Source organism: Scylla paramamosain, unplaced genomic scaffold, assembly GCF_035594125.1.
Source record: "Scylla paramamosain isolate STU-SP2022 unplaced genomic scaffold, ASM3559412v1 Contig7, whole genome shotgun sequence".
Lineage (NCBI taxonomy): Eukaryota > Metazoa > Arthropoda > Malacostraca > Decapoda > Portunidae > Scylla > Scylla paramamosain.
This window is the reverse complement of record NW_026973672.1, coordinates 1851123-1877500: the sequence shown is the minus strand read 5'-3', so window position 1 is coordinate 1877500 and position 26378 is coordinate 1851123. Positions and strand designations below refer to the sequence as shown.

The 26378-nt window shown below is 40.7% G+C and overlaps 2 protein-coding genes and 1 long non-coding RNA gene across 9 annotated transcripts in view; all 3 read left to right on the top strand.

Annotated features, from left to right (window-relative positions):
* LOC135096777 (uncharacterized) overlaps positions 1-11802 on the top strand; it is a 26443-nt gene extending 14641 nt beyond the window's left edge. For 4 of the 6 annotated variants that reach the window (XM_063998532.1, XM_063998529.1, XM_063998530.1 and 1 more), the window contains 7 exons: positions 1005-1395; positions 8806-8915; positions 9080-9228; positions 9561-9758; positions 10299-10547; positions 11253-11413; positions 11666-11802. In XM_063998532.1, coding sequence (XP_063854602.1) covers positions 9115-9228; positions 9561-9758; positions 10299-10547; positions 11253-11413; positions 11666-11669 — 726 coding nt within the window. In that variant the 5' untranslated portion in view covers positions 1005-1395; positions 8806-8915; positions 9080-9114 and the 3' untranslated portion in view covers positions 11670-11802. Of the gene's footprint in view, positions 804-1004; positions 1396-8805; positions 8916-9079; positions 9229-9560; positions 9759-10298; positions 10548-11252; positions 11414-11665 lie in introns of all 6 variants that reach the window. The other 2 variants (XM_063998534.1, XM_063998531.1) reach the window with 2 other exon arrangements.
* Positions 11803-16723: 4921 nt separating this feature from the next.
* LOC135096820 (uncharacterized) lies at positions 16724-22904 on the top strand. Of its 2 annotated transcripts, XM_063998581.1 has the most exons (6): positions 16724-17150; positions 17754-17883; positions 18915-19032; positions 19959-20092; positions 21010-21119; positions 22030-22904. In XM_063998581.1, the coding sequence occupies exons 3-6, from the start codon at positions 18956-18958 to the stop codon at positions 22258-22260; spliced, it is 552 nt and encodes a 183-aa protein (XP_063854651.1). In that variant the 5' UTR covers positions 16724-17150; positions 17754-17883; positions 18915-18955; the 3' UTR covers positions 22261-22904. The 2 variants fall into 2 exon arrangements, with proteins under 2 accessions (XP_063854651.1, XP_063854652.1); XM_063998582.1 differs by lacking the exons at positions 17754-17883; positions 18915-19032 and having other exon boundaries at positions 16725-17150.
* Positions 22905-24381: 1477 nt separating this feature from the next.
* LOC135096822 (uncharacterized) lies at positions 24382-25449 on the top strand. The gene is made up of 2 exons (XR_010265056.1): positions 24382-24516; positions 25019-25449. It is a non-coding gene; the product is annotated as an uncharacterized LOC135096822 (long non-coding RNA).
* The last annotated feature ends 929 nt before the right edge of the window (positions 25450-26378 follow it).

Here is a 26378-nt window from a genome sequence, read left to right as displayed (position 1 = left end):
CTAGGACCTACCAACACTAGTACTTAGACTAATCCTGCTGTGAGATGTAAACAAATGTGGCATAGACAGTGACATTGTCAGAGGCCAGATTGTAATAAAGTTTGTACATCACATTTTTTTATCATCATCCTACACATGATCCTAGTTGTATATTTTAGTACATTTTCAAAGCATAAGGATGTGTGAAAACAGATTCACCTTATTCTCTACAATGTATTTTTATTTGAAATATTCAGTACAAACCATCACCATGAGTCGCCCTACTTCATGACACTCTCTTCACTTATAAAATCTTTTATTTTGTTAGGTAGTAAGCTATTTTTTAAGAATGCAATAGTTTCTCATTAGCTTCAAGTTTTGTTGAACATGTATGCAAGGTAAGAATCTTAAAAGATAGGTACAATTCCAGTTGTATGGAGGTGTGTCTTACCTCAAGGAATAATGGCATCATACTAAGAAACGCAGTGAATCCTGCAGTTGTCACCAGGTTTGGTTTGCAACCAACTGCAAGTTTGTTTTGGTACATGAAATGTAAGAGTCATCACCTAATTTCTTCCTGACTGGTGTTATTTTATGTGAATTACTAGTAAGTATGACCTGTTATGCATTGTTATCTTGTAAAAAAGAGTTGTTTTTGTGGTATAGAATTGATCATCACTTTGTTTATGTATGTGAAGATGTTTGGGATTTAATCTAAGGGCCACTGTTGCCACAGACTTACCACTGGCCACTGTCCCAAAGCTGAACCTTGGTCTTATAAGATGCAGGCTCATTTTCTGAGACGTTTTTGGGGGAGAAAAAAGGTGCGTTTTATGTCATCAAAAACAATATTTTGTTCATTCGTAGATATCATTTGCAAGACTTCCAAAATAATGTTAATGATTGCATACATATTTTAAACATTTGCAACATGCATTCTGGAGCCAGTTCCCACCCAGTCCTTCTCACCACCTCTCCCACCACACTGCTCTTCTCCACTCAGTGTTATTACTCCACATCCACAGGCCATCACTAGCAGACCTCTTGGGTGGTTTCCAAGACCCCAGCTTGGCCTTCAAGACACTTAATCATACCAGGGTCTTCCTTCAGCAGCTCACCAGAATATAACTGGATAACTTGCCTGCTGCCAGTACCTCCAGGCCTCTAGAGGTTGTGGCACCACAGCCTGCACAGCCCCTCAAATCCCCAACAAGAACAAGAACACAACAGGGTAGTGGGAGTGATGGCTTCAAGACACACTGCCACTGTACAAGGCAGCTGTTACTCTTGTACATCATGTGCTGCTTACTAGACTGTGCCTAAAAATCTGAGAGGAAAAAGTAAAAGCTCACAGGACTGGTTGACAAGACAGCTAAATGACCCTTATGTGAAGTTGACCAAGCAACATCAGTGCAGGTGAGCCTCAGCCCTCTCTTTTACCCCTTCCTTTCCCACATTAGCCATCTTCCCACTCCCTCCCCAGGAAGGCCCCTATGATCATTAGCCAATGCAAGACACTGCAATAGAGTGACAGTGTATACCTGTTTTTTGGGGCCACTTCTTGGTAAATATGTTGATCATGATAATTTTTCAGACTGAGATAAATTTTTTTACTGCTCAAAATATTATGTTTTTTCAAAAGGAGATAGTGACATTGAATAATCTTAGATATAGCAGCTCCTCATGAAGCAGCTAAATTATGTGGATATTGGTGATGAATACATACTGTACAATATGGGTGTGAGGGTTGTTTTAGGGTCACTCACGGTTACATTAGTGACGTGATCCATCGTACACTGCGTCACAAATTGTAAGTCCATGCTGACAGGATTTACTTGGAGAGATATAGTGTGATGCATGTGTTTGTATGTTTGTTTCCAGTATGTAATGATTCATGCTCTCTTGCATCTCTTTTGTTCAGCAAATGAGAACTGTACTTTTAATGACATTAGAATGTCGTTAAATGTCACTTACTTCCAGGCAATGCATCATTTATTTTCAGCCAGTCACCATGTGTATATGTTGCAGCCACAGCAGTCAGCTAGTTACCCACAAGGGTACTCAGTGTCACAATGGCAACTGAGTGTAGTGCACACAAATTTAAATACTTGGATTTTATCATGCAGTTCCATAAGCAAGGCATACAATTCTTAAGATTGCACAGTGTTTTGCCAAAATTAGTTGAGTGCTGAACAATCGATGGCACCAGTACCCTTTGAGGATGAGGAAAAGGAGGTCTGCAAACCACACCTTGGACTCTTTATTTTTTCTATTAAGGTTTAGGTCTGGTTATGTTAGGTTAATGTCCTTAACCCATAAACTGCAACATTTATCATATGATGAACAGCATGTAACTGTGACTTACATCATATGATATGAAGGCTCTTTTTAATCTTGGCAGCCTGTATTTTGCACCCATATGTCTTGAAATGATGTTTGGCAACTCAGAGTGAGCGAGCCCACACTCTCTCTCTCTCTCTCTCTCTCTCTCTCTCTCTCTCTCTCTCTCTCTCTCTCTCTCTCTCTCTCTCTCTCTCTCTCTCTCTCTCTCTCTCTCTCTCTTTCTTCCATGTGTGTGTGTGTGTGTGTGTGTGTGTGTGTGTGTGTGTATTTACCTAGTTGTGTTTACCTAGTTGTGGTGTACGGGAGGGGAGTAATCTCATAGTACCCCGTCCCTGTATCTATCAGTTTGGTTTTAAAAGCACTGACAGTTTCGGCATTGACAACGTCTTCACTGAGTTCATTCCATTTGTTCTCATTTCAGTGAGGAAAACTATACTTCTTAATGTCTCTTCTACAGTTAACTTTCTTCAACTTCTTGCTGTGACCACTTGTACTCTGTGTGTCTAAATTTATAAAAACCTTCTTTCTTCACATTTTCCATACCATTTATCATTCTATAGATGTTTATTAAATCTCCTCTCTCTCTCCTATTTTCAAGGGTAGGAATTTCCAACATTCTTAATCTCTCTTCATAGGTCAATTTACTCAACTCTGAAACCATCTTAGTGACTGCTCTTTTTGCTTTTTCTAATTTTATTATATTCCTCTTTGTATGATGAGACCACACCACTGCTGCATATTCCAATCTTAGTCTTATCATGGAAATCAACAACTTTTTATCATTTCTTCTTCCAAATATGAGTGCCATTCTTATTCTTTTTAACAATTTCACTGTCTCCAGTAATTTTATCAATGTGTCAAATTTTCAGTAACTGTTACTCCCAAATCTACTTCCTCTTTTGACTTCTTTATCTTCACACCATCCATATCATAATAATATTGTATTTTTTTCTTACTCTTACCAAACTCCATTACTTTGCATTTACTCAAATGGAATTCCATTTGCCAAGATTTACTTCATCTATTTATCTTATTTAAATCATCTTGCAGTACCATACAGTCATTTACATTATCTATCCTTCTCATCAGTTTAGCATCATCTGCAAATAAGTTCATATAACTATCTGTTTCTTCATTTATGTCATTCACATATATTACAAACTTTATCGGTCCTAAAACTGACCCCTGTGGGACACCACTAGTTACTTTTAGCCAAGATGAATTCTGGTCTTGTATTACAGTTCTCATCTCTCTATCATCCAGATAATCCTCCATTCACTCCAGCTGTCTTCCTCCAAATTTTTCATAATTTTTTAATCTTCCTTAGCAATCTTTGGGATGTACTTTGCTTTCTTCAAGTCTAAGTAGACACCATCCACCCATCCGTCTCTCTCCTGCACAATATTAACTATCCTTGAATGAAAGGACAGTAAGTTTATGGAGCATGATCTTCCCCTTTTAAATCCAAATTGACAATTTACTAAAACTTCATCTTTTTCCAAGTGTTCCATCCATCTTTCCTTTATTGTTCTTTCACATAATTTTCCTTCAGGAAGAGGCAGTAGACACCTGCTAAAACAATAATTACTCCCAGTGAGGTCTAAAGCACTGGATCAGGGGGTACTGTGAACTTATCATTAAACCTAGCTGTGACCTCATTGAACTTTTCCTTTTGTGTGTCACAACACAAGGGGGCAGTCACAGCCTGCCCTATAAAGACAACTCTCTTCCTCCACACAAAACTACAAGCACCTAATAACACACACAACCTTCACTCAAAATTTCAAAATTCATGGCAACTCCTACACCAGCTTTGGAGTCCTCATCTGGGGAGGGGACCACAAATGTCCCCTGGTTGGACTGCTCTGCTGATGATGACCCTAAGTATCTTGACACCCCCTCAATTTTTTCTTCATTTACTTCTGCAACATTTGTGATCTAAGATCTAATTTTCAATCTGTAGAACACCACCTCTCCTCTTCTAAACCTCATCTTCTTTTCCTCACTGAAACTCAGGTGTCTGAGGCAACTGACAGTAGCCCCTTTTCTGTTCCCTCCTACTTTCTCTATCCTCATTTTCAATCCAAAGCTGGATGTTGGATTTATGTGCACAACAATTTAACCTGCTCTCATGTCCATGCTCTTGAATCTTCCGAGTTTTCCACTATCTGGCTACGACTACAGAGTCACTCTCAAACTAAATTTATCTGTGCTGTATATCTCTCACCTAACTCCTCTGACTTTAAGAAATTCTTTGACTACTTAACTTCCAAAGTGGAGCACATTCTGACACTCTTCCCTTTTTGCAGAGATCTCCATTCTTGGAGACTTCAGTGTTCACCACCAGCTTTGGCTTTCCTCTCCCTTCACTGACCATCCTGGTGAACTAGCCTTCAACTTTGCTATCCTCCACGACCTAGAGCAATTGGTGCAACACCCTACTTGTATTTCTGACCATCTTGGAGATATGCCCAACATTCTTGACTTCTTCCTGACCTCTAATCCTTCTGTTTATGCTGTCACCCTCTCTAATCCATTGAGCTCCTCCGATCACAGTCTCATATCTGTATCTTGTCCTATCACTCCAATCCCTCCTCAGGATCCCCCTAAGCAAAGGTGCCTCTGACGTTTTGCCTCTGCTAGTTGGGGGGACCTGAGGAGGTATTTTGCTGATTTTCCTTGGAATAGCTACTGCTTCTGTGTCAGAGACCCGTCTTTGTGTGCTGAGCGCATAACAGAGGTGATAGTGTCTGGCATGGAGGCATATATTCATTCCTCTCTCTTTTTCTTGGACTAAACCTTCCAAACCTTGGTTGAACACAGCTTGTTCTCGTGCTATACATGATAGGGAGGTGGCCCACAAAAGGTACTTTTGCCTTCCATCACCAGAATCTCATGCACTTTATATTTCTGTCCGGAACCATGCCAAGTCTGTTCTCCAACTAGTCAAAAACTCCTTCATTAATAGAAAGTGTCAAAATCTTTCAAGATCTAACTACCCTCATGACTCTCTGACATCTAGCCAAAAATATCTCCTGGCATCTAGCCAAAAATATCTTCAATAACTTTGCTTCTTCTTCTTCTTTCCCTCCTTTATTTCAACCAGATAGCACCACTACCATCACATCTATTTCTAAAGCTGAACTCTTTGCTAAAACCTTTGCTAGAAACTCTACCTTGAACGATTCTGGGCTTGTTCCTCCCTCTCCTCCACCCTCTAACTACTTCATGCTACCTATTAAAATTCTTCACAATGATGTTTTCCATGCCCTTGCTGGCCTAAACCCTCGGAAGGCTTATGGACCTGATGGGGTCCCTCCTATTGTTCTCCGAAACTGTGCCTCCGTGCTTGCACCTTTCCTAGTCAAACTCTTTCAGCACTGTCTGTCAACATCTACCTTTCCTTCTTGCTGAAAGTTTGCCTACATTCAACCTGTTCCTAAAAAGGGCGACCGTTCTAATCCCTCAAACTACTGTCCTATTGCTTTAATTTTCTGCCTATCTAAAGTTTTTTAATCTATCCTCAACAGGAAGATACTTAAACATCTGTCACTTCACAAACTTCTATCTGATTCCCAGTATGGGTTCCGTCAAAGCTGCTCTACTGGTGATCTTCTGGCTTTCCTTACTGAGTCTTGGTCATCCTCTTTTAGAGATTTTGGTGAAACTTTTGTTGTTGCCTTGGACATATCAAAAGCTCCTGATAGAGTCTGGCACGAAGTCTTGATTTCCAAATTACCCCCCTATGGCTTCTATTTTTCTCTCAAGTTTCCTTTCTGACCGTTCTATTGCTGCTGTGGTAGACGGTCACTGTTCTCCTAAATCTATTAACAGTGGTGTTCCTCAGGGTTCTGTCCTGTCACCCACTCTCTTCGTATTATTCATGAATGACCTTGTAAACCAAATTTGGTATTTGGTACCAAGCAAACTTGGTATTGTTCAATGCCTCAAAAACTCAATTCCTCCATCTATCAACTCAACACTACCTTCCAGACAGCTATCCCCTCTTCTTCAGTGACACTCAACTGTCCCTCTCTTCTACACTGAACATCCTCGGTCTGTCCTTTACTTATAATCTGAACTGGAAACTTCACATCTCATCTCTAGCTAAAACAGCTTCTATGAAGTTAGGTGTTCTGAGATGTCTCTGCCAGTTTTTCTCATCCCCCGGCTGCTAACTCTGTACAAGGGCCTTATCCGTTCATGTATGGAGTATTCTTCACATGTCTGGGTAGGTTCCACTCATGCCGCTCTTCTAGACAGGGTGGAATAAAATAGTTTTCGTCTCATCAACTCCTCTCCTCTAACTTACTGTCTTCAGCCTTTCTCATCGCCGCAATGTTGCATCTCTAGCTGTCTTCTACTGCTATTTTCATGCTAACTGCTCTTCTGATCTTGCTAACTGCATGCCTCCCCTCCTCCCACAGCCTTGCTGCACAAGACTCTTTCTCTCACCCCTATTCTGTCCACCTCTCTAATGCAAGAGTTAACCATTATACTCAATTTTTTATCCCTTTCTTTGGTAAACTCTGGAACTCCCTGTCTGCTTTTGTATTTCCACCTTCCTATGAATTGAATTCCTTCAAGAGGGAGGTTTCAAGACATTTATCCTTCAATTTTTTTTTACTTTTCTGGGACTGGCATCTCAGTGGGCTTTTTTTTTTGTATTGGATTTTCATTGCCCTTGGCCAGTGTCCCTCCTACATAAAAAAAAAAAAAAAACACTATTCAAGGACACTGGTCTTCAATATCTTGTTTGGTACTCCATCTGGATCAGATGCTTTAATTACTTCAAGTTCTTCCATCATCTTAAGTATTTCCTCATAACTGACCTGGACTGCACTCAGTATATATCTCACCAACTTATCCCTTCCAGCATCAAACTCCCCTTCCACAGTAAATAACAATCTGAAACTATTGTTCATAACCTCCACCATGTCCTGTTTGGGTTCATTTATACAATTATCTATTATATCTCTTTTATAGTTTCTTCTCTTTATTCTTATTATCTTAATGTACTTGTTTCTAGCATCAATATATTCCTCCCATCTGCTCTCAGTTTTCCTCTTCTTCCATCTATTCCAAACATTTGATTTACAATTTGTAGTTCCTTTGCATTATGTATTGAACCATTCTTTACCCTTTCTACATCTCACTCCTCCTTTAGGTATAAATTTCTCCACAGCAGAATTATATTTCCTTATAAATTCATCTCATTTTCTGAAACATCTACATCTTCAAAGTCTTTCCAGCCCTTGGCAACAAACTACTTTCTTAATTTTTCAAAATCATCTTTACTATATTTAAATCTTCTTACTTTATAATTTTCATCAGTGATTACATTTTCATTTTTCAAATTAAATTCCATCAACATGTGATCACTTTTACCTAGAGGGCTATCAGAGTGTATTGTTTCAATAATTTCCATGTCCTTGGTAAACACTAAATCAAGTCTTGATGGTTTATCTCTTCCACTAAATCTTATATCACAGTCTACCCACTGAGTCATCAAGTTTTCCACCGTTCAGGTTAACAGTCTATTACTCCATGAGTTCTCACTTCTAGTAGTTGTCAATGTTTCCCACTTTATCTCCTTACAATTAAAATCACCAACAATAACTATATCACTACTTTCCATCACTATCTTTTCAAGACCTTTTATCACATCTACCAATGTCTCTTCGTGCTCTTCTTTTTGCCAAGCATTGGTCACAGGTGGCACATACACTCCTACATAATTCATTATCCTTTCTTTTCCACTTCTAATCATCACTTGTAGAATTTCAGACTTGTCTTCACTTTTTATTACCCTCTCCACTTCAACACACTTTTTAGTCAGAATGATCATTCCCCCCTCCTCCCTTGTCACTTCTGTTTTTCATCCATAAATCATATTTACCAGTGTCAGGAGTTCCTGATTCATTTTTCCATTTTGTCTCACATAATACAGCAACATCCGGTGCGGTTCTGTTTAATAACTCATTTAATTCCATCTTTGTTGACATTAAGCCATTTACATTAGTATAACATAGTGTTTGATGTACCATTTCTTTATTCTCATGTCTCTTACTCTTCAGAAAAACTTCTCTTTTTGTTGTCTGTCTTTTTGTTTAGCCTCATTTATCAGCTCCTTTTGCTTCAACCTTTCAATCTCATCCATATCCCTGTTTATCCATACATTTTTATATTCTTCATCTCCAGACAACCTCCAAGACCCACTAATTACCTCTTCTGCTTGTACCTACATTGCAAACTTTGTGTGTGTGTGTGTGTGTGTGTGTGTGTGTGTGTGTGTCAGATATACACACAGCTCTGCAACACACACTTGCGCACACACACACACACACACACACACACACACACACACACACACACACACACACACACACACTGCACCCAAATCAGGCAGTTAAAAATTAAAGACCTGTTGTTGTTTGAGATCCCTTACCACTCCCCGTACTCTCCTTTTGTCTCATCCCACAGGCATTGTCCATGATGCTTCCTGTGTTGTGGTTCCATCATGGCAGGCATGGAAGTGCCTCTCACTACATCACTGCCTCATGATCATTGAGAGCATGGACACAGACACTGAGGTGCGGCGCCTCTCCCCCATCACCCTCATTGCCAACACAAGCCACTTTTTTTTTATCTTGTCCTTATAAATCTATTTACCAGATTGTCAATTCCACATGGGATTTTTTGTGAGTGTTACTAATGCCTCCTCCTCCTCCTCCTCCTCCTCCTCCTCTTCCTCCAGGCCCTAGTGGGTATGTGGACCTCCTCAATGGACAGATGGACAGAGGCTGGTGTGCTGGCTACATGTATCAGGAGCAAATCTCAACCTTCTTCTCTGTTGTGGCAACAGGGATGACATATGAGATGGCCATGACCAGCATGCCCCTTCAGGTACTGCTGTGGTGCTTGTAATGGTGTTGTAGTGGTTGTAATGGTGGTAGTAGTAATAGTAGACAGTGATTGTAGCTATGGTAATAGTAGTTGTAGTAATTTTCAGTGGTATAATAATAATAGTAATTGGAGATAAACAGCAGGCAATTTACACCAATCTTTTTGACGCATAACCTAACATCATTTAACCCAGCCTAACCTCACAACCTAGCACAATCTCACCCAACACTAAGCCAACCTAATCTAACTTAACCCAATCAATTATTATTTCAGCTGCTGCATCTCTAACCTAACCTCACCACACTGACCCTCCACTCACATCACATCTTCAGGTGCTACATCTGCACCTGCCACACAGTCCATCCTCTGAGGCCGTTGTCCTGCTCATCTTCCCAAAGCCTCAGCGTTATGACACCTATGTGGATGGTGTCTTTGTTCCCCCAGCCAACCTCAACACCTCTGCAGCCGGCTACAAGCTGTTGCCTGAGAACCCCACCCATCCTCAGGCTTTCCTTCCCATGTTGGACAATGTAAGGGATGGCTGTGTGCTGTGTTGTGTTGTGTCGTGTTGTGTTTGGAATGTAAGGGATGGTTGTGTGTTGTGTTGCATTGTGTTTGGAATGTAAGGAATGACTGTGTTGTGTTGTGTAGGGAATATAAGGAATGGCTGTGTGTTGTTTTGTGTTGTTTGAGGCACTGGAGCTCTGTACTTTGCCCTGTCAGTTTGGGGCAAAGGACCAACTGCTCTGCCTTGTCTCTTCCTGCTGGTAACAGAACAACCACTCAGCCTTGCCTCTCCCTGTCAGTTTTGTCATGCCTCCCTATCTGTTTAGTTTTGTCATGCCTCTCACTGTCAGTTTTGTTATGCCTTTCTCAATTTTGTCATGTCCCCATGTCAGTTTTGTTGTGCCTCCCTGTCAGTTTTGTCATGCCTCCCTCTCAGTCTTGTCATGTCTCTCCATGTCAGTTTTGTCATAGCTCTCCCTGATAGTTTTAGGCAAGGGAAACACTATTATGCCATGCCTGTCTCTGTCGCCACCTCTCCAGCTCACCCAGACCCTCCCCTGCAGGCAATGGGGACCAGCTTCTTCCAGCGCAGTGCTAAGTTGGTCCATGTGGTGCTGTGCGAAGGCCACATCCTTGACATCAAGACCACACCCATGATCACCCTCACCAGTGGCCTCATGGTGAAGGAAGATGAGTTTTATGAGCAGAACGTGGTGTTGAATCTGGCCAGCCTGTTTGAGGTATCCCCAGACAACATCAGGGTCATCAGTGTTATGCAGGAGCTCTCCAAGAGACAACAGGGAAGGCTGGAGGTGGGCACAGTGAGGATGCATGTTGGGTCTGGTCTGTGTTGAGTCTGACTGTGGTGGGTGCAGCTGTGTTCAGTGTGGCTGTGTTGAGTCTGGCTTTGTTGGATCTGTGTGTTGTGCGTGGCAGTGTTGGTCTGTGTTATGTGTGACCATGTTGTTTGTGGCTGTTGGGTGTGGCTGTGTTTGGTGTGGCTGTCTGGGCTGCCTGGTCTCCCTTACTAGTAGGAGCTCAACATGCAAGACTTATTCTCAAATGTTTGGGAGTTTCAACTAATTGGAGATCTAATGGAATTTATCTGAGTTTTCAAGGTAATTTTTATGACACTTGTGATAGGGAATGATCTCACCATGAAAGGGCAGGATCAAACCAGTTTATGCTGTGAGGCTTTACTGTGGAAGTATGTGGACAGCTGTGGTGTGCCTAAGCTCTTGGGATGTAGCAGGGTGGTCCACAAGACTGTCCCATTACACTAGGAGCCAACGGAGCTAAGAGTGTGAGTGATGTGTGCAGGAATGTGTGATGCTTTGTGTGGGCCATCCTGTGTGAGATTGCCAGCCTGGTATATAGATAGATAGATAGTGGTAGTTTAACAAGGACTGTGCCAAATGAATGGGAAAGTTGCCTATGAGATTCTTACTATTCATTATATCTGAAAATAATTACTAAAGAGAACAAAATGTTTAAGAATACAACTTAAATTTACTTAGGCTGAAGTGGCCAGCGCTCACACTACAAGCCTGAATGGCGAGGAGGAGGAGGGAGCAATTGGTGGGGAGGTGATTCCCTACAAGAAGCTGGTGCAGAGTCTGGAGAAGGCCGTCAATAGATTCCAGGATGGATCATGCAGCAACTGTGCCTCTCTCTCTTGGTAAAGTGAACCTCTGCTCTCTGTTCCTTTGTGATCTTATGTTGTCTCTTCCTCCAGTGCTTCCTCTTAAGGCAAACACTACTCTGTCTCTTTACTGCCTTGAGTCATCTCTCACTCCTGTAACTCCTTTTGGTAAAATAACACTGTTCTCTGCCCCTTTACTGCCTTGAATCATGTCCTCCTGCACTTTGTCATCAGCTGAACCATTAACAGAGGTAGTGTGTTCCTCCAATACCCACCTCTCTTCCTCAGGTGAGTGACCCCATCGAGCCACCACCCAAGGAAGCCCCTCCAAAGGCCACAGAGGAGGAAGGCAGTGTTGTCATTCTGGATGCCAAGCTGTTCTACAAGCAGCAGGAGAAGGAGGTGGCAGAGAAGATCAAGGAGAGCCTGGCAGTGACTGAGTATGCCAAGCCATCCAGTGCATTGGTGCTGAGTGGTGTGTCCAGCAGTGTGGTGCAGGACACAGTGTTTGAAATGCAGCTGTCCTTTACTGTGCTGGATACAGAGGTGTGTGTGTAGTTGTAGTATACAGGGACTAAGCTACACACCTCTGGTTCTGTCTCCTCCTTTATTCATCCATCAGTTTATGTACATTTCTTGCCTCTCTCACCTTTGTTTTTCTACTTGTGATAAACAGGGGCTGGGCTACATTCCTTATCTCCATCTCTGTATTCATTCAGTCCTTGTGTGTGTGTGTGTGTGTGTGTGTGTGTGTGTGTGTGTGTGTGTGTGTGTGTGTGTGTGTGTGTGTGTGTGTTTACCTAGTTGTATTTACCTAGTTGTGAAATACAGGACAAGAGCCACACTAGGCTCGTGCCGTCCCGTCTCCATATTGACTTTTATCTAGATTTTCTTTAAATTTATGAATTGTCTTTGCACATACAGTCTCATCCTTAAGTTCATTCCACACTGTAATACTTCTGTGTGGGAAGCTATGTTTCTTGATGTCTCTTCTGCAAACACTCCTATTCAGTCTCCTTCCATGTCCTCTTGTGTCTCTAGTATCTGGTATCAAGAGGTCTTCTCTGTCCGACTTTTCCATCCTTTCCAGTATTCTATATATATAGCTATCAAATCACCTCTTTCCCTCTTTTTTTCTAGTGTAGTCAGGCCCAACCTCTTCAACCTTTCCTCATAACTATACTCTCTTAAGCTTGCAAGGATTTTAGTTGCAGCTCTGGATTCTTTCTAACTTTCTTGTATCCTTTTTCAAACTTCGACCACACTGATGCTGTGTACTCCAATCTCGGACGTATCATCGTTGTTATCAGTTTTTTATCATATCTTCATCAATATAGGAGAATGCTATCTTGATGTTTTTCAGCAGTTTATATGTTTCTCCTATAATTTTTGTTTATGTGCTTCCAAAATGATAAATTATCAGTAATAATTACTCCTAGGTCTTTTTCTTCTGATCTTATAGAGATTTCTTCATTCCCTAAGTAATAGTTGCCAACTGGTCTTTTCACACTTTTTCCAAACCTCATCACACTACATTTTTTAGCATTAAACTCCATGTTCCACCTCATTAACCCTTCATTAATCTTAATTAAGTCCTGATTTAAAGCATTGCAATCCTCTTCATTTGTTACTTTCCTCATAATCTTAGCATCATGAGTGAAAATGTTCATGTAACTTTCTACACCTTCTGTCACATCGTTTACATAAACTGTGAACAAAATAGCCACTTGTTACTGTTCTCCAGTTCGACCTGCTGCCTTTAATTACTGTCCTCATTTCTCTGTTTGTCAAAAAGTCAGTCATCCACTTTAACAGTGATCCACTGAGTCCTCCAGTTTTTTTCCAATTTCCATATTAGTCTTCTGTGTGGAACTTTATGGAATGCTTTTCTCAGATCTAAGTATATGCAGTCGGCCCATCCATCTCTCTCTGGCACTATATCTAATACTCTTGAGTAGAAACTTATCAAATTTGTAACACAAGATCTTCCTTTTCTGAAACCAAACTGTTTCTCTGTTATCACCTTGTTGTCTTCTAGGTATTTCACCCATCTGTTCTTGATAATCTTTTCACAAATCTTCGCCATCACATTTGTGAGCGATACTGGTCTATAATTTAATGGATCTTCTTTACTTCCAGTCTTGTGGATTGGGGTAATATCTGCCCATTTCCAATCTATGGGTACTCTACCTTTTACCAGGGTGGTGCTAATTATATTGTGCAACGCTGAGACTAATTGTGAGCTACACTCTTTTAAAATCCAACTGGAGACACCATCAGGACCCATTGCTTTCCTTACATCCAGGTCTTCCAACATATTCTTTACTTCATCTACTGATGTTTTAATCTCCTTTAGGTCGGTCCCTTTTTCTAATGCTGTCCTCTCACCTCTGAAATCATTTTCCTTAGTAGACACAGTGTGGAAGTATCTGTTAAACACTTCAGCTACCTCTTCTGGGTTATCCACTGTCTCTTCTCCAGCTTCTACTGTCCTTATTTCATCTTTACTCTTTAATTTTCCATTAATGAATTTATAAAATAATTTTGGTTGGTCTTTACATTTCTCCACAACATTCTTTTCAAAATTTTTCTGCTCATCTCTGCGAGTTTTAAGAAATTCGTTCCTCTTCCTTATATAATTGTTCCACAGGTCCAGTCTCCTGTTTTTCTTCCACTTGTTCCATGCTTTTTCTCTCTCCAATCTAGCTGTTGCACATCTGTTGTACCCATTTCTCTACTCCCTCATTATAAATGTCCAGGAAAGCTGTCCACTTTTCCTCTATGTCCTCCTTTTGAATAACCATGTTCCAATTCACTTCACTGAAATACTTCCTAAGTTGTCCAAAGTTAGTCTTGCTGTAGTTTATGTAGCCATTCTCTTCTGTGGTCCTCTTTTCTTATACTGAGGTTATTATCCATAGCTGTGAACTGAATCAGCACATGATCACTTTTTCCTATTGGGTTTATGTATTTAAGGTCTTCTACTATTTCTTGTTTCATGGTGGAAATTAGATCGAGCCTTGAAGGTGCTTCATTTCATCTAAATCTTGTGTCATCTGTAACCCATTGTGTCTAGAAATTTTCAGTAGCCAGGTCTAGTAGCTTGTTCCCCCATGATGGCTCACTGCCTTCCATGGTCCAATTCTCCCAAGATATCTCTTTACAGTTAAAGTCCCCCATCAGGAGTATATCGTCATTTTCCTCAAATAACTCTGCCAAACGTGTCCTTGTGTCCTCAAGCATTTTGTTATATTCATCCTCTCTCCAAGAGTTGGAATAGGGGGGAACATAAGTCACCACAATGTTACAGTATCTTACAATATTCTGTCTTAAGTTTATTTTCAATACTTCTGTCTCCTCCACCCCATATGTGACAGATTCCACTAATAAATCCTTCCTAATTAGAAGCATCACACCTCCTCCCTGTTTATTTTTTCTATTTCTCATCCAGAGGTTGTATTTTCCTTCACCAATATTTGATATATCCCTTCACTTGCCAATTTAATTTCAACAATTCCCATGATGTCCGGTTTCTCCTCTTTTAATTTCTTCGATCTCTCCAGTTAGCTCTTTTTCTTCTTGTAATGTCCCCACTAATTTTTCCACACATGTCTTTTCCTTCTTTTCTCTTTCAGTCCACTGAGGTGTATACTCTTCCTTCAGACCGAATACCACGACAGTTTTTTTCTTATCCTCAGTTTCTCTCACCAAGTTTTCTTTGTTTTATAACTTGAACAACTTTTTCTGTGAGCTTTTTGTTGTTTGCCTTTGTTTGTTCCTCCACAATTTCCCTAAAATCAGTCTTTTCTTTCTCTTGTTCTTTCTTCCAATTTTCCTGTTTTACGTTTAACTCTTCCACTTTGCCTTCATATTCCATTGCTTTCTTTTCATATAACGTTTGTTTTTTATGTAGATCGTCATATGCACCTCTCCACACCCCCTTCTCGGTGATCAAAGTTTCAACCATCTTCTCCATCTTGTCAAATCTATCCTTCATTTCCTTCATTTCAGTTTCCAGTGTGATAATTCTCCTTCTCATCATTGCTTTCCCGACCCTTCAGTCCTCTTCCCCAAATCCCGAGGTCTCTCTGTCTAGCCTTCGAGACGGTCCCCATTGGCATAAACAACATAGTGGGGACCGAAGTAGACCCCTCTTCACCGCTCATTATAACAATTTAACTGCTTTGGAGACGGAACAGCAATGAGTAGAACCAGTGTGAACTCTCATACTCTGTATTTCCACTAGGGCAACTCTCAGTGACGTAGATAGCTGGATTTTTAGTGTGTGTGTGTGTGTGTGTGTGTGTGTGTGTGTGTGTGTTTAGTAAACTTTCAGGCCTTTTTGGTTCCCATGAAAGGACTCAAGGATACACCAATAATTATTCTCTCTCTCTCTCTCTCTCTCTCTCTCTCTCTCTCTCTCTCTCTCTCTCTCTCTCTCTCTCGCTCTCTCTCTCTCTCTCTCTCTCTCTCTCTCTCTCTCTCTCTCTCTCTCTCTCTCTCTCTCTCTCTCTCTCTCTCTCTCTCTTCTCTTGCAGGGTGCACCCACCAGTGACCTGGGCCACAAGAGTGATCCCTGGCAGGTCACAGCAAGTCTCTTGGGAGGTTCGCCAGGTGCCATCCTCATGGGCACCACAACAGTTCCCAACAGGAATGGCACTGCCATCTTCACCAACCTGTCTGTCAGCAAGCCCGGGGAAGGCTACAACCTCACTTTCACCATCACCTACCCCAGCTATGCTCCAGCCCTCACCACCACCCTGGAGGGGACCTTCAGGTAGGTGCAGGTCTTTATTTATGTAAGAGGGGGACTGGTCAAAGGCAACAAAAAGTTTAAAAAAGCCCAATGAGAGTGCCAGTCCCTAAAGAGAGGTCAAAAAGAACCATCCAAAGCTGGAGCACAAGTGTCTGGTGTAAGAACAGAAGAATAAGAAAATAAGTGATGCTGTAAGAAGCCATCAGACCTACACATGGCAGTCCCTGTACAAAGCATGCTTACCTATTTCCACCTATCAACCTCATTGATAAATTTGTGTAATCTTCTTTTAAAGGTCACTAAATAATCACCTTCATTACTGAGTCCATTCCATTCATCCACCACTCTATTTAAAAACCAATTCCTTCCTATCTGTTTTAAATTTAACTTAATCAGGGTACATTAATGGTGTCTCTAGGGATTAGACCTTGACAGGATACTGAGGGAAATGCAAGTCTGACATACCAAAAAGGAGAGAAAAGGATCTCAGTATTTACCAAGATACAATTTTTTTTTTTCCTCTCTCTCTCTCTCTCTCTCTCTCTCTCTCTCTCTCTCTCTCTCTCTCTCTCTCTCTCTCTCTCTCTCTCTCTCTCTCTCTCTCTCTCTCTCTCTCTCTCTCTCTCTCTCTCCTTTTTGTTGGCCTTAGCCAGAGTTCCTCTTACATAAAGGAAAATCTTGTATACTGATGTACATACTTATGGAAGTTAGGATAAAATGTATTGCATGTTGATGTACTGTTTAAAACCCCAATACCTCACATTACAGACTATTAAAGATGCAGAATCCTTGCTGAACCATCACTGGAACCATGAAAACACCCCTGAAAACACCATAACAACTGGAAGTATTGGAGGTAAGAGAGAGCAAAACATTTGGGAGTGCAGTTTATTATCTGTCTCCCATACAGGACTGGTGGTGTATCCCTCACATCTGGTCATCAAGGAGTACCCCATGGTCAAGTCCTTGCACACCGATCTGTTCTGATGGAAGCAGTTGGAGGGTGTGGAGGATGTGGTGAGAATGACTGTCCTTATCACCCATCTGTTATATCCTTCAGTATCTTCTTTTCTTCGCCTGCACTGTGTTTTTTCCTCTTGCATCCTTCAGTAATATTGTTTTCTTCATGCCTCCTGTGTTCTTTTTGTTTCTGTTCTATCCTTCATTATACTTTTCTGTTATATCCTTCAGTGATATCCTTTTTCTCCTGCAGTGTATTCTTTTTCCCTCTTATCATATCATGTATCCTTCAATGATATCTTTTCTTCATCTTTGCTGTATTCTTTTTCTTCTACCTTATCATTCATTATCCATTTCTTCACTCATCCTGTATTCCTCTTTTTTTCTCTCTTTAATGCACACTTTCCTCCACACACACAATTTAAACCTTTCTGTCATGCATAGTTACCCTCACCCCCTCCTTGCCCCACACACACACACACACACACACACACACATACACACACACACACACACACACACACACACACACACACACACACACACACACACACACTCACACACACACATGCACACACACACACACACACACACACACACACACACACACACACACACACACACACACACCTCTAATGATGTTATGGTGATGTGACACAGTTGGAGGATGGAGTGCTGAGTATGTTGCTGCAGTCAGTGGACATGCTGGCTGCTGGCTGACGGAGTGTACTGTGGCCCCGTTGATTTCACTCTCAGCAATGACTCCAAGAAGGGCATAACAGAGTACCAGGTGTGTATTGTGAAGAGGTGAATTGAATGGCTGTATTTTTCATTCTTTCTTCTGTTGTAAAAGAATGTCAAAAGCAAGCTCGTTCATCGCTTTCTTGTCTTCCTGTAGTCATTTTCATTGCTTTTATATTCTTTCCACTAATTCTTCTCTCTTCCTCTACTTCCTACAGTCACTTTCATTTAAGTTTTCTATTCATTTCACTAATTCTTTTCACTCTCTATTTCTTATAGCCATTTTCACTACTCTTTCTTATTCTCCTCTCTCCCTCCATGTCTCACAGCCATTTTCATCGTCCTTTTCTAGTTCACTAATTCTTCTCACTTCCTCTGCTTCAAGATAACTGGACCACAGGAGCATGTTGCCACAGCTCTAGGGAAACTGTGCACATCCCTCACCAGTAACATAGCTATCCCAGTAGTGACAGGATACTTAGACACTCACTACAATGCAAGGAAAGTTTACGTCGAGGACCAGATCTTGCGCTGCTCTTGGAGAAACATTGTGCATCTCTTGAACAAGAGTGAGACTGGGGACCCTCTTCTAGATAATCGGAATGGTTCTGAAGTTAGCCTTGTGTCTTCTGTCCCTAAGGATCCTCCAGTCCTTGCATCTCCCCTTTAGCACCATATCTTGTGCTGCTCTCAGAAAAAAGTGCTTCTTTGGAATGAAACTGAGAGTGAGGATGGTGTTTCAGGTGCTGGGAATAGTACTGAACTTAGTCTCATTTCTGGTGTCCCTGTGCATCTCCCAGTTCTTATATTAATGTGATGTCTTGCTAACTCTCATGCTGTCTCACTCAGTTTGGTACAATTGTTTACTGCAAGTTTAGAGTTTAGTTTTCAATGTAAGGTCACTGATAGTAAAAGGAGTGGTTGAATACTTCTCTTTCTCATCTTGTCTTCCTTTTCCTTGTCCTCTTCCTCATTTACTTGCATTTCTCTCATTCTCTACCTCCTGGTCTTTTCCTTCATCCTTCTCTCTCTCTCTCTCTCTCTCTCTCTCTCTCTCTCTCTCTCTCTCTCTCTCTGCAGGATGGCCAAGGAAATCCATCTCAAATACCCAGAGATCCTCCATGCCGCTCACCCCTTCTTCCTCTCCCTCAAGTTTGTGGGTGCTGGTGGCTCTCTCCTGGATGGAGCAGTTTTCGTGGTGAGACACACAAGAAACCTTAACTCTCATGCCTTGGGTCTTATGGGAACTGTTTTCAAAGAGAAAGAGTCTGGTTTGTGGTAAGACACACTGGGAACCTTAACTTTTATCCCCATATTGTGAAATGCCTGAGGTGTTATGAGAACTGTTTTCAAAGAGGAGTCTGGTTTGTGGTAGGAAGTGCGGGGAACCTTAACTTTTATCCCCATATTGTGAAATGCCTGAGGTGTTAATGGAACTGTTTTAAAAGAGGAGTCTGGTTCTTATGATTGGTTGATTGATGATGCAGAATATTATTAACTATTTCCTGAATCATGAAAAAAAATGTCCTTGAAAATCCCATCAGCTTTCATAAGGACTGTTTTCATGATAATGAGTCAGGTTCTCATAGGTGTTTCTTTCTTCTGGTGATGCAGAATACTTGTTAAACTATCACCAGAATCATGAAGTACCCTTGAAAATTCCAGTAAGTATTTCTAAAGGTCACTGAGATGGTTAGTCCAGTGACTGTGTGTTTTGTTGTTTTCTTGTGTATATTTTGTCTCTCATTCCACGTAGTTCTCTTGTTTCTTCTCAGGATCAAAAGATATTGATTGAGATACTGGGGAGGGATGTGAGTGCATGCCCAAGGCGAGGCAAGAGAGAGAGAGAGAGAGAGAGAGAGAGAGAGAGAGAGAGAGAGAGAGAGAGGAGAGAGAGAGAGAGAAAGTGTGTGTGCGTGTTTTATGCACAGACAGAAAACATGTAATTTTTGTATCATTCCAACATTTTCCTCTTCTCAATTTTCCTGTTGCCCTTCCAGATATTCAGCTTTTCTTTGTTCCTTCAGTGAAAAATCTCCCTTTCCTTAACTCTGTTGTATCCCCTCAATATCCAGCCTTTGTTTGTCCCTGCAATAATGGATCTTTTCTGTGTATTTCCTCCAGGATCTATTTACCCAAGAACAACTTGTCAACAATTCCTGTAGATGTCGTCATCAGTGAGGTCAGTGTTAGATACCAACTTGCTGCTCAGGTGTCTGTTGTACCTGCTGGTTGGCACCTCCACTTTGTCTCTCCTGGTAAGCAAGTATGTATGTGTATCTATTGATTTATTTCTGTGTGTATTGTGTCTGTCTATCTGTGTGAATGTGGAGAGTTTGGGGTGAATCTTGCTTGATACCTGATGTGGATGGATTGCTGTGTGCCTCTCAGTGCAGCAGCCTGTCAGTCCAGACGGCATTTGACAGCTGTTTCTCACTCCACATATTTACACAAAGGTGCTGACAGATTAGCAGCAGGAGTGGGAACTGCAGTGGCTGTAACTCATATGACTTCACTGGTACCAATCCAGACCACCTGGCTTCCCCAGGGACAGGCTTGTGTCACCCTGACCTTACCTCTACCTATACATCTACCACTGCACTACATTTGGAATCTGGTTGAGTACATGTACTCAGGACCCAAGCCTGATGTGTAAGTGTGTGTGTGTGTGTGTGTGTGTGTGTGTGTGTGTGTGTGTGTGTGTGTGTGTGTGTGTGTGTGTGTGTGTGTGTGTGTGTGTGTGTGTGTGTCTTTGTCTATCTCTGTTGAAATCAAGTCATTGTTGTGTCTTGGAGGGAATAAGTGTGTGTATGTGACTATCTATCTATTTATCTATCTATTTGTGTTTAAATAAAGTTGTTGGTAGCATCTGAGGGAATGAGAGGAGTGTGAGCTCAGTATGATGTGCAAGGAGTTTATGGATGTTTTAACATTTTGTAATATAAGTATTTATTAGTGTGCATATCTTTTTTTGCACGCAAGATTTTAATACCTTACTTTATCATTTTGTCTGCATCTAACATACAGTCTCTCTCTCTCTCTCTCTCTCTCTCTCTCTCTCTCTCTCTCTCTCTCTCTCTCTCTCTCTCTCTCTCTCTCTCTCTCTCTCTCTCTCTCTCTCTCTCTCTCTCTCTCTCTCTCTCTCTCTCTCTCTCTTCACCAATTCTCCTTACAGGCTTGGTGGTGTATCCTGAAAATTTGGAGATCCAGGAGAACTCTGTCACCAAGAACATGCAAATGAATGTCATTGGGTGGCTGATGGCAGCTCCTCAAGTGAACCCAGAGGTGAGGGAGGCTGTCACTGGGTCTTGGAGGGAGCAGGGAAACAGGGGTTAGAGTGAAGATGTTTAGAAAAGAGGGATGCAGCACTGTGGTTGTGAAGAGTAGCCATCATTTTCATTTTAAGGGTGTTTTTAAGCTATTTGGCTTGTAGTGCCACTGAGACTATCCCTTTCCACTGGGGACTCAAAATAAGAATAAAGACAGACTTCGTATTCTGAGTGTTAATGAAAGTAAGAATAATAATCAGAAATAGCAACCATTATCACTATCCTGTTTCTTCATGTCAAGCTTGATAAAGTTAGATTTAAAAAAGAAATAGGAAGGAACTGGTTTTCAGATGGAATGATAGATGAATGAAATAGACTCGGTAGTTAGGTTAGTGCTGAGTCATTAGGGAGCTTTAAAAGATTAGACAAATTTATGCATGAGGATGATAGTGAAAATAGGTAAGCACATTTCATGCAGGGATTGCCATGTGTAAACCAGATGGCTTCTTGCAGTTTCCCTTGTGTTCTTACAATTATTATGCCACTGATATGATGCCACAACACAATGGTAATGGTGGTGATGGTGTGTTCCCGAGTGATGCAGGTGATAATGGGGCTTGACATGAGTGTCAAGGGCATGTAGTGTCCCATCACCTTTGCTCCTGTGACCTCTGGCTCTTCTAAAAAGGGAGTTGCATCTTCACGGTATTTTTATGTCTGATGGTGTGTAGTAGTAAGGATTATCCAAGATTGGAGAAGTGTCTTGGGACCTTCCTCATGAAAAAAATTTGTCATAGGGAAAAGAAAATACAGAAGCAGGCAGGGAGTTCCAGAGTTTACTGGTGAAAAGGATGAAAAATTAATAATGGTGAACTCTTGTATTGGAGAGGTGGACCACCACCATCACCACTACTTATTCTCCACAGATCACTGGGCTAAAGTACAGCAAGATGAGTGCCTTGGAGAAGCTGTGCCTTGAGTTGAAGGCTGCAGTCACCATCAGAAAAGAGCAAAGCTACAACAAGTCATCCAAGTACTTTGTCAAGAAGGTTTATGTTGAAGGCAACCTCCTGCACTGCTCTCAGGAGAACAGTGGGACTCATGACCGCCTCCAAGACCCACAGAGGATTGGAAGGCATAAATTCAATCTTGGATAACTATTGACATTTAAAACTGGTGACTCCACTTGTCAGATTGTAGGTGGGAAAGTTTTAGGGTTGATTGATGGGAACATTGTTGATCTAAATTCTTTTTTGGTAAAGTACTGTAAATCACTTGCATGTGAAGTTTCAAATTGATGAAATAGCATGAATGGTTTTGTAGTTGAATTGTTCTTTGTAGCTGGAAAAAAAAATTAGGGTCGATTGATGGGAAAACTATTGTTCAAAATCCTTTTATTGTAAACTAGATCATGTACATAGTTGTGAAATTTTTTTGGAAATGAAATAGCATGAATGATGATGATGTTGTTTGTGTTGTACTATGGGTAAACCATTGGAAAAAATGTAGTAGTTATGAACAAAATTGGATTAACTAAACATAACTGAGGTTGTAGTTGTGAAATTTTGGTGTAAATTAATGTAAACAATGAAATACCTTAATAATCATTAAAGTTTTAATCTTATATTAGGAGTCATTGGAAATTAGCTAAAATAAACACCCTTATATTATCTTAACCCTATAATGACTAACCAACTTTCCTCTCAAATCATAGCATAGTTTTAACACAAGTAAACAGTGCACAGCTTTGCCAAATGTTGTCATAAATCTGTGTTGGAAATATAGTCTTCATCAAGCATTATTGTTGTGTGAGTTATCATTGCTGTCATGTGTTGTTTTAAGGAGACACTGATTTTGCAGTTTTTTTTTTCTACACCTATTCAAAAGTTAAAAATCTTTCAGTTTTCTGTGCATGTGTTCTAGTATCCTCTGCATTCTTTCTTGTCATTCTTTCACACTCAGAGCTAAATGCATTGAACTAACATTCCCATTCCTATTATTCAGCAACTCATGAAATTAACACCAGAGCAATTTGGTATGTTATGGAAAATGAGAGAGAGAGAGAGAGAGAGAGAGAGAGAGAGAGAGAGAGAGAGAGAGAGTCCTTTTTCCCTCTTCTCTCATGTCATGGCCCAGGACAGGGTGACGTCCTTGGAATATCGTCATTTGCATTCCCTAATCACAGACAGATGTGCCTCCTCACTCACTCCTCCATGTTGGAGAAAATAATTGCGTTAATGAACATGTCTTGCACTTTATCATTACTTTTTATTATTATTATTATTATTATTATTATTATTATTATTATTATTATTATTATTATTACTACATTTACAGTAGTCCCTCACTGTTAGCAGTTTAATTAGTGTAGCCAAACCAATGTCAAAAGTGAAATTTGCCAAACGTGAATAGTACTATAAATGGGGTTCACCCTTTTGACTTGCATTTGAAAGCAAAGACATTATACATGAAACATTAACAGCAATATAGAATACAATAGATAATAGATGACAGATGTTATTTACCTTTAATTATTTATAGTTAAGCCTGGTGAGAGGAGCGAGTGTGGTAATTGTGTAGGTGCACTATTAATATTTGGCACCCAAACCAGTGTCATCCATATCCAAGTGTCCATGCCCTCCACCACTTGTAGAGGCTGCACTCCTGGGGACAAACACCAAAGATGTGGTTAATTGCAGCAAAAAAACAGTAAGATGGCTGTTGGGAGGTTCACAAAAATCAAACAATGCACATGGATGACAAACTGGATCAACACCATTCTGTTACGTCAGTGAGTGGCGCACCAAAAGTGGATCTGATGTGCCAAACCTATTGCCAAACTGAAACAAGAGGGACCACACTCTCTCTCTCTCTCTCTCTCTCTCTCTCTCTCTCTCTCTCCTCTCTCTCTCTCTCTCTCTCTCTCTCTCTCTCTCTCTCTCTCTCTCTCTCTCTCTCTCTCTCTATATATATATATATATATATATATACGAGTATATATATATATATATATATATATATATATATATATATATATATATATATATATATATAATATATATATATATATATATATATATATATATATATATATATATATATATATATAAAGCTTTTCAGTAATAAACATTTAGTGTGCAAAAACTTTTAGTACATCTAAACTATAGTAACTTGTGTCTTCCTTACAAGTGGTGTCATCCACCATTCTTTCTCTCCCCTCTTAAAAAGTGGGAAAAGGAAGACTGCTGGACCACACCACAAGTTATAACAACAAAAAAAGGTTCATTCAAACTTTACTCTGCTGCATGGACTGTATCAGCTTGTATTCAGGCAGGTCAAGTTGGGCGATACAAGTGTGTGCTGGAAGGAAGCTGTCATCTGCTGGCTTTTGGATTATCAACCTGGAAGCCTGGGTGTGTGTGTGTGTGTGTGTGTATGTGTCTAAGAGAATCAGTTTGAGTGAGTAGTGGGAGGGAGTTTTTAAGTATGTGAGAGTAAAAGAAGGGGTTTTGTAGAGAGAGAGAGAGAGAGAGAGAGAGAGAGAGAGAGGAGAGAGAGAGAGAGAGAGAGAGAATTTTGTGTGTGTGTAGGAGAGAGAATACAAGAAATTATTTCTATTAAGAGAGAATTTGCGTATGTGTAGGAGAGAGAATACAAGAAATTATTTCTATTAAATTTATTACTATTATTCTAAATTTATTCATATTTCAGAGGAATGACTGACAGAAGAGACAAAGAAAAGAGGAGGAAGAATATAAGAAAGGAAGGAAGGAAGAGAAGAGGGGGACATGAGAAGGATGAAATAAAGGAGAGAGAGAGAGAGAGAGAGAGAGAGTTACTGATTGTGAGAATTAATTATCATTATTATTATTATGTTCAAAATGTATTATTTATATTTGCATTGTTTTTTTCCAGAAGTGATAGAAAGAAGGAAGAGGAGAAGATAGATGATAATAAGGAGGGAAGAAAGAGAAAGAGAGAGAGAGAAGACAACAAAGAAGGAAGAGGACATGAGAGAAGAATGAGGATAATAGAAGAGGAAGAAAAAAAGAAGAAATGAGAGAAAGATAGAAAAGATAAATAAAAGAAAAATAAATCCTCCCCCCTGCCCCCCTTTCTCTCTCTCTCTCTCTCTCTCTCTCTCTCTCTCTCTCTCTCTCTCTCTCTCTCTCTCTCTCTCTCTCTCTCCCACAATCCACAGACCCACAGTATGTCTCCCACAGTATGTTGACAAACCCAGTCACTCCCCACAGCCTCTCACAAATATACCCCTCTCTCTCTCTCTCTCTCTCTCTCTCTCTCTCTCTCTCTCTCTCTCTCTCTCTCTCTCTCTCTCTCTCTCTCTCTCTCTCTCTCCATGCCTAAGAGAGGAACCTGGTCAGTCCCTGCGAGAAATTTTGCAACATTTTCTGTTCAAGCAAGAGTTCATTAAAGACTTCCCATTCCCAAACAGTACAAATGACTGGATGGTCTGGAAAGTATTCACTCTGGAAATACAGTGAGGGGTTAATGAAAGGAAGAATATTGGAAAATGTGTGTTAATTTAGATTCCTGTGGTGTGTGGATGGAAGGACTGGGTGAATATAGACAGCAGAAGAGGTGAGGAGTGTATGCTAACTAAAGGCAGGAAGTGAAGGACTGGATAAATATTAGACAGAAGAGGTGATAGAAGCAATGGACTAGATATACAGAGATAAGGAAGGGCTGGATAAATATTAGACAAGAGGTGATAGAGGCAAAGGACTAGATATGCAGAGACAAGGAAGGGCTGGATAAATATTAGAGGAGGTGACAGAGGCAAAGACTGTACACTAATAATGAAAAATAGATAAAATGAATGACAGAGGGAAGATGAAAGAGCGAAGAACAACTAAAATGGATGATAAGCAGGTGGAAACACCTACAAACAAGCCTATCAACACCCAAACACCCCTGACACACACACACACACACACACACCCCAGCTCCTCCAGTGTGAAAGATATTCATGTATAAGCAAGCCATTTTAGCCCACAATCCAAACACTTCACCCCTGACCTGACGTACCAGCATGCACACTCACTGCTGTGTTGCCGGTTTTGCTGGACGTGTCATTCCTGATTGCTGTCTGTTCATTTTGGCCTAAAACCTTCATGCTTCATCCTTCACTTCCTGTTGTGAAACTGTTGCAAAGAAGGGAGAGTTTTTGTTGCAACATGAATTCCAAATCAGATTCAGTACTTTTATGAAATCTTTCAAGACGACAACCCTGATATTGAACTCCATCACCAGACAC

Coding starts and splice junctions, on each gene's coding strand:
- LOC135096820 (XM_063998581.1), top strand. CDS start 18,956: ATGCCGCTCACCCCTTCTTCCTCTCCCTCAAGTTTGTGGGTGCTGGTG. Junction 20,093..21,009: donor CCTCCACTTTGTCTCTCCTG/GTAAGCAAGTAT, acceptor TTCTCCTTACAG/GCTTGGTGGTGTATCCTGAA. Junction 21,120..22,029: donor CTCCTCAAGTGAACCCAGAG/GTGAGGGAGGCT, acceptor TATTCTCCACAG/ATCACTGGGCTAAAGTACAG.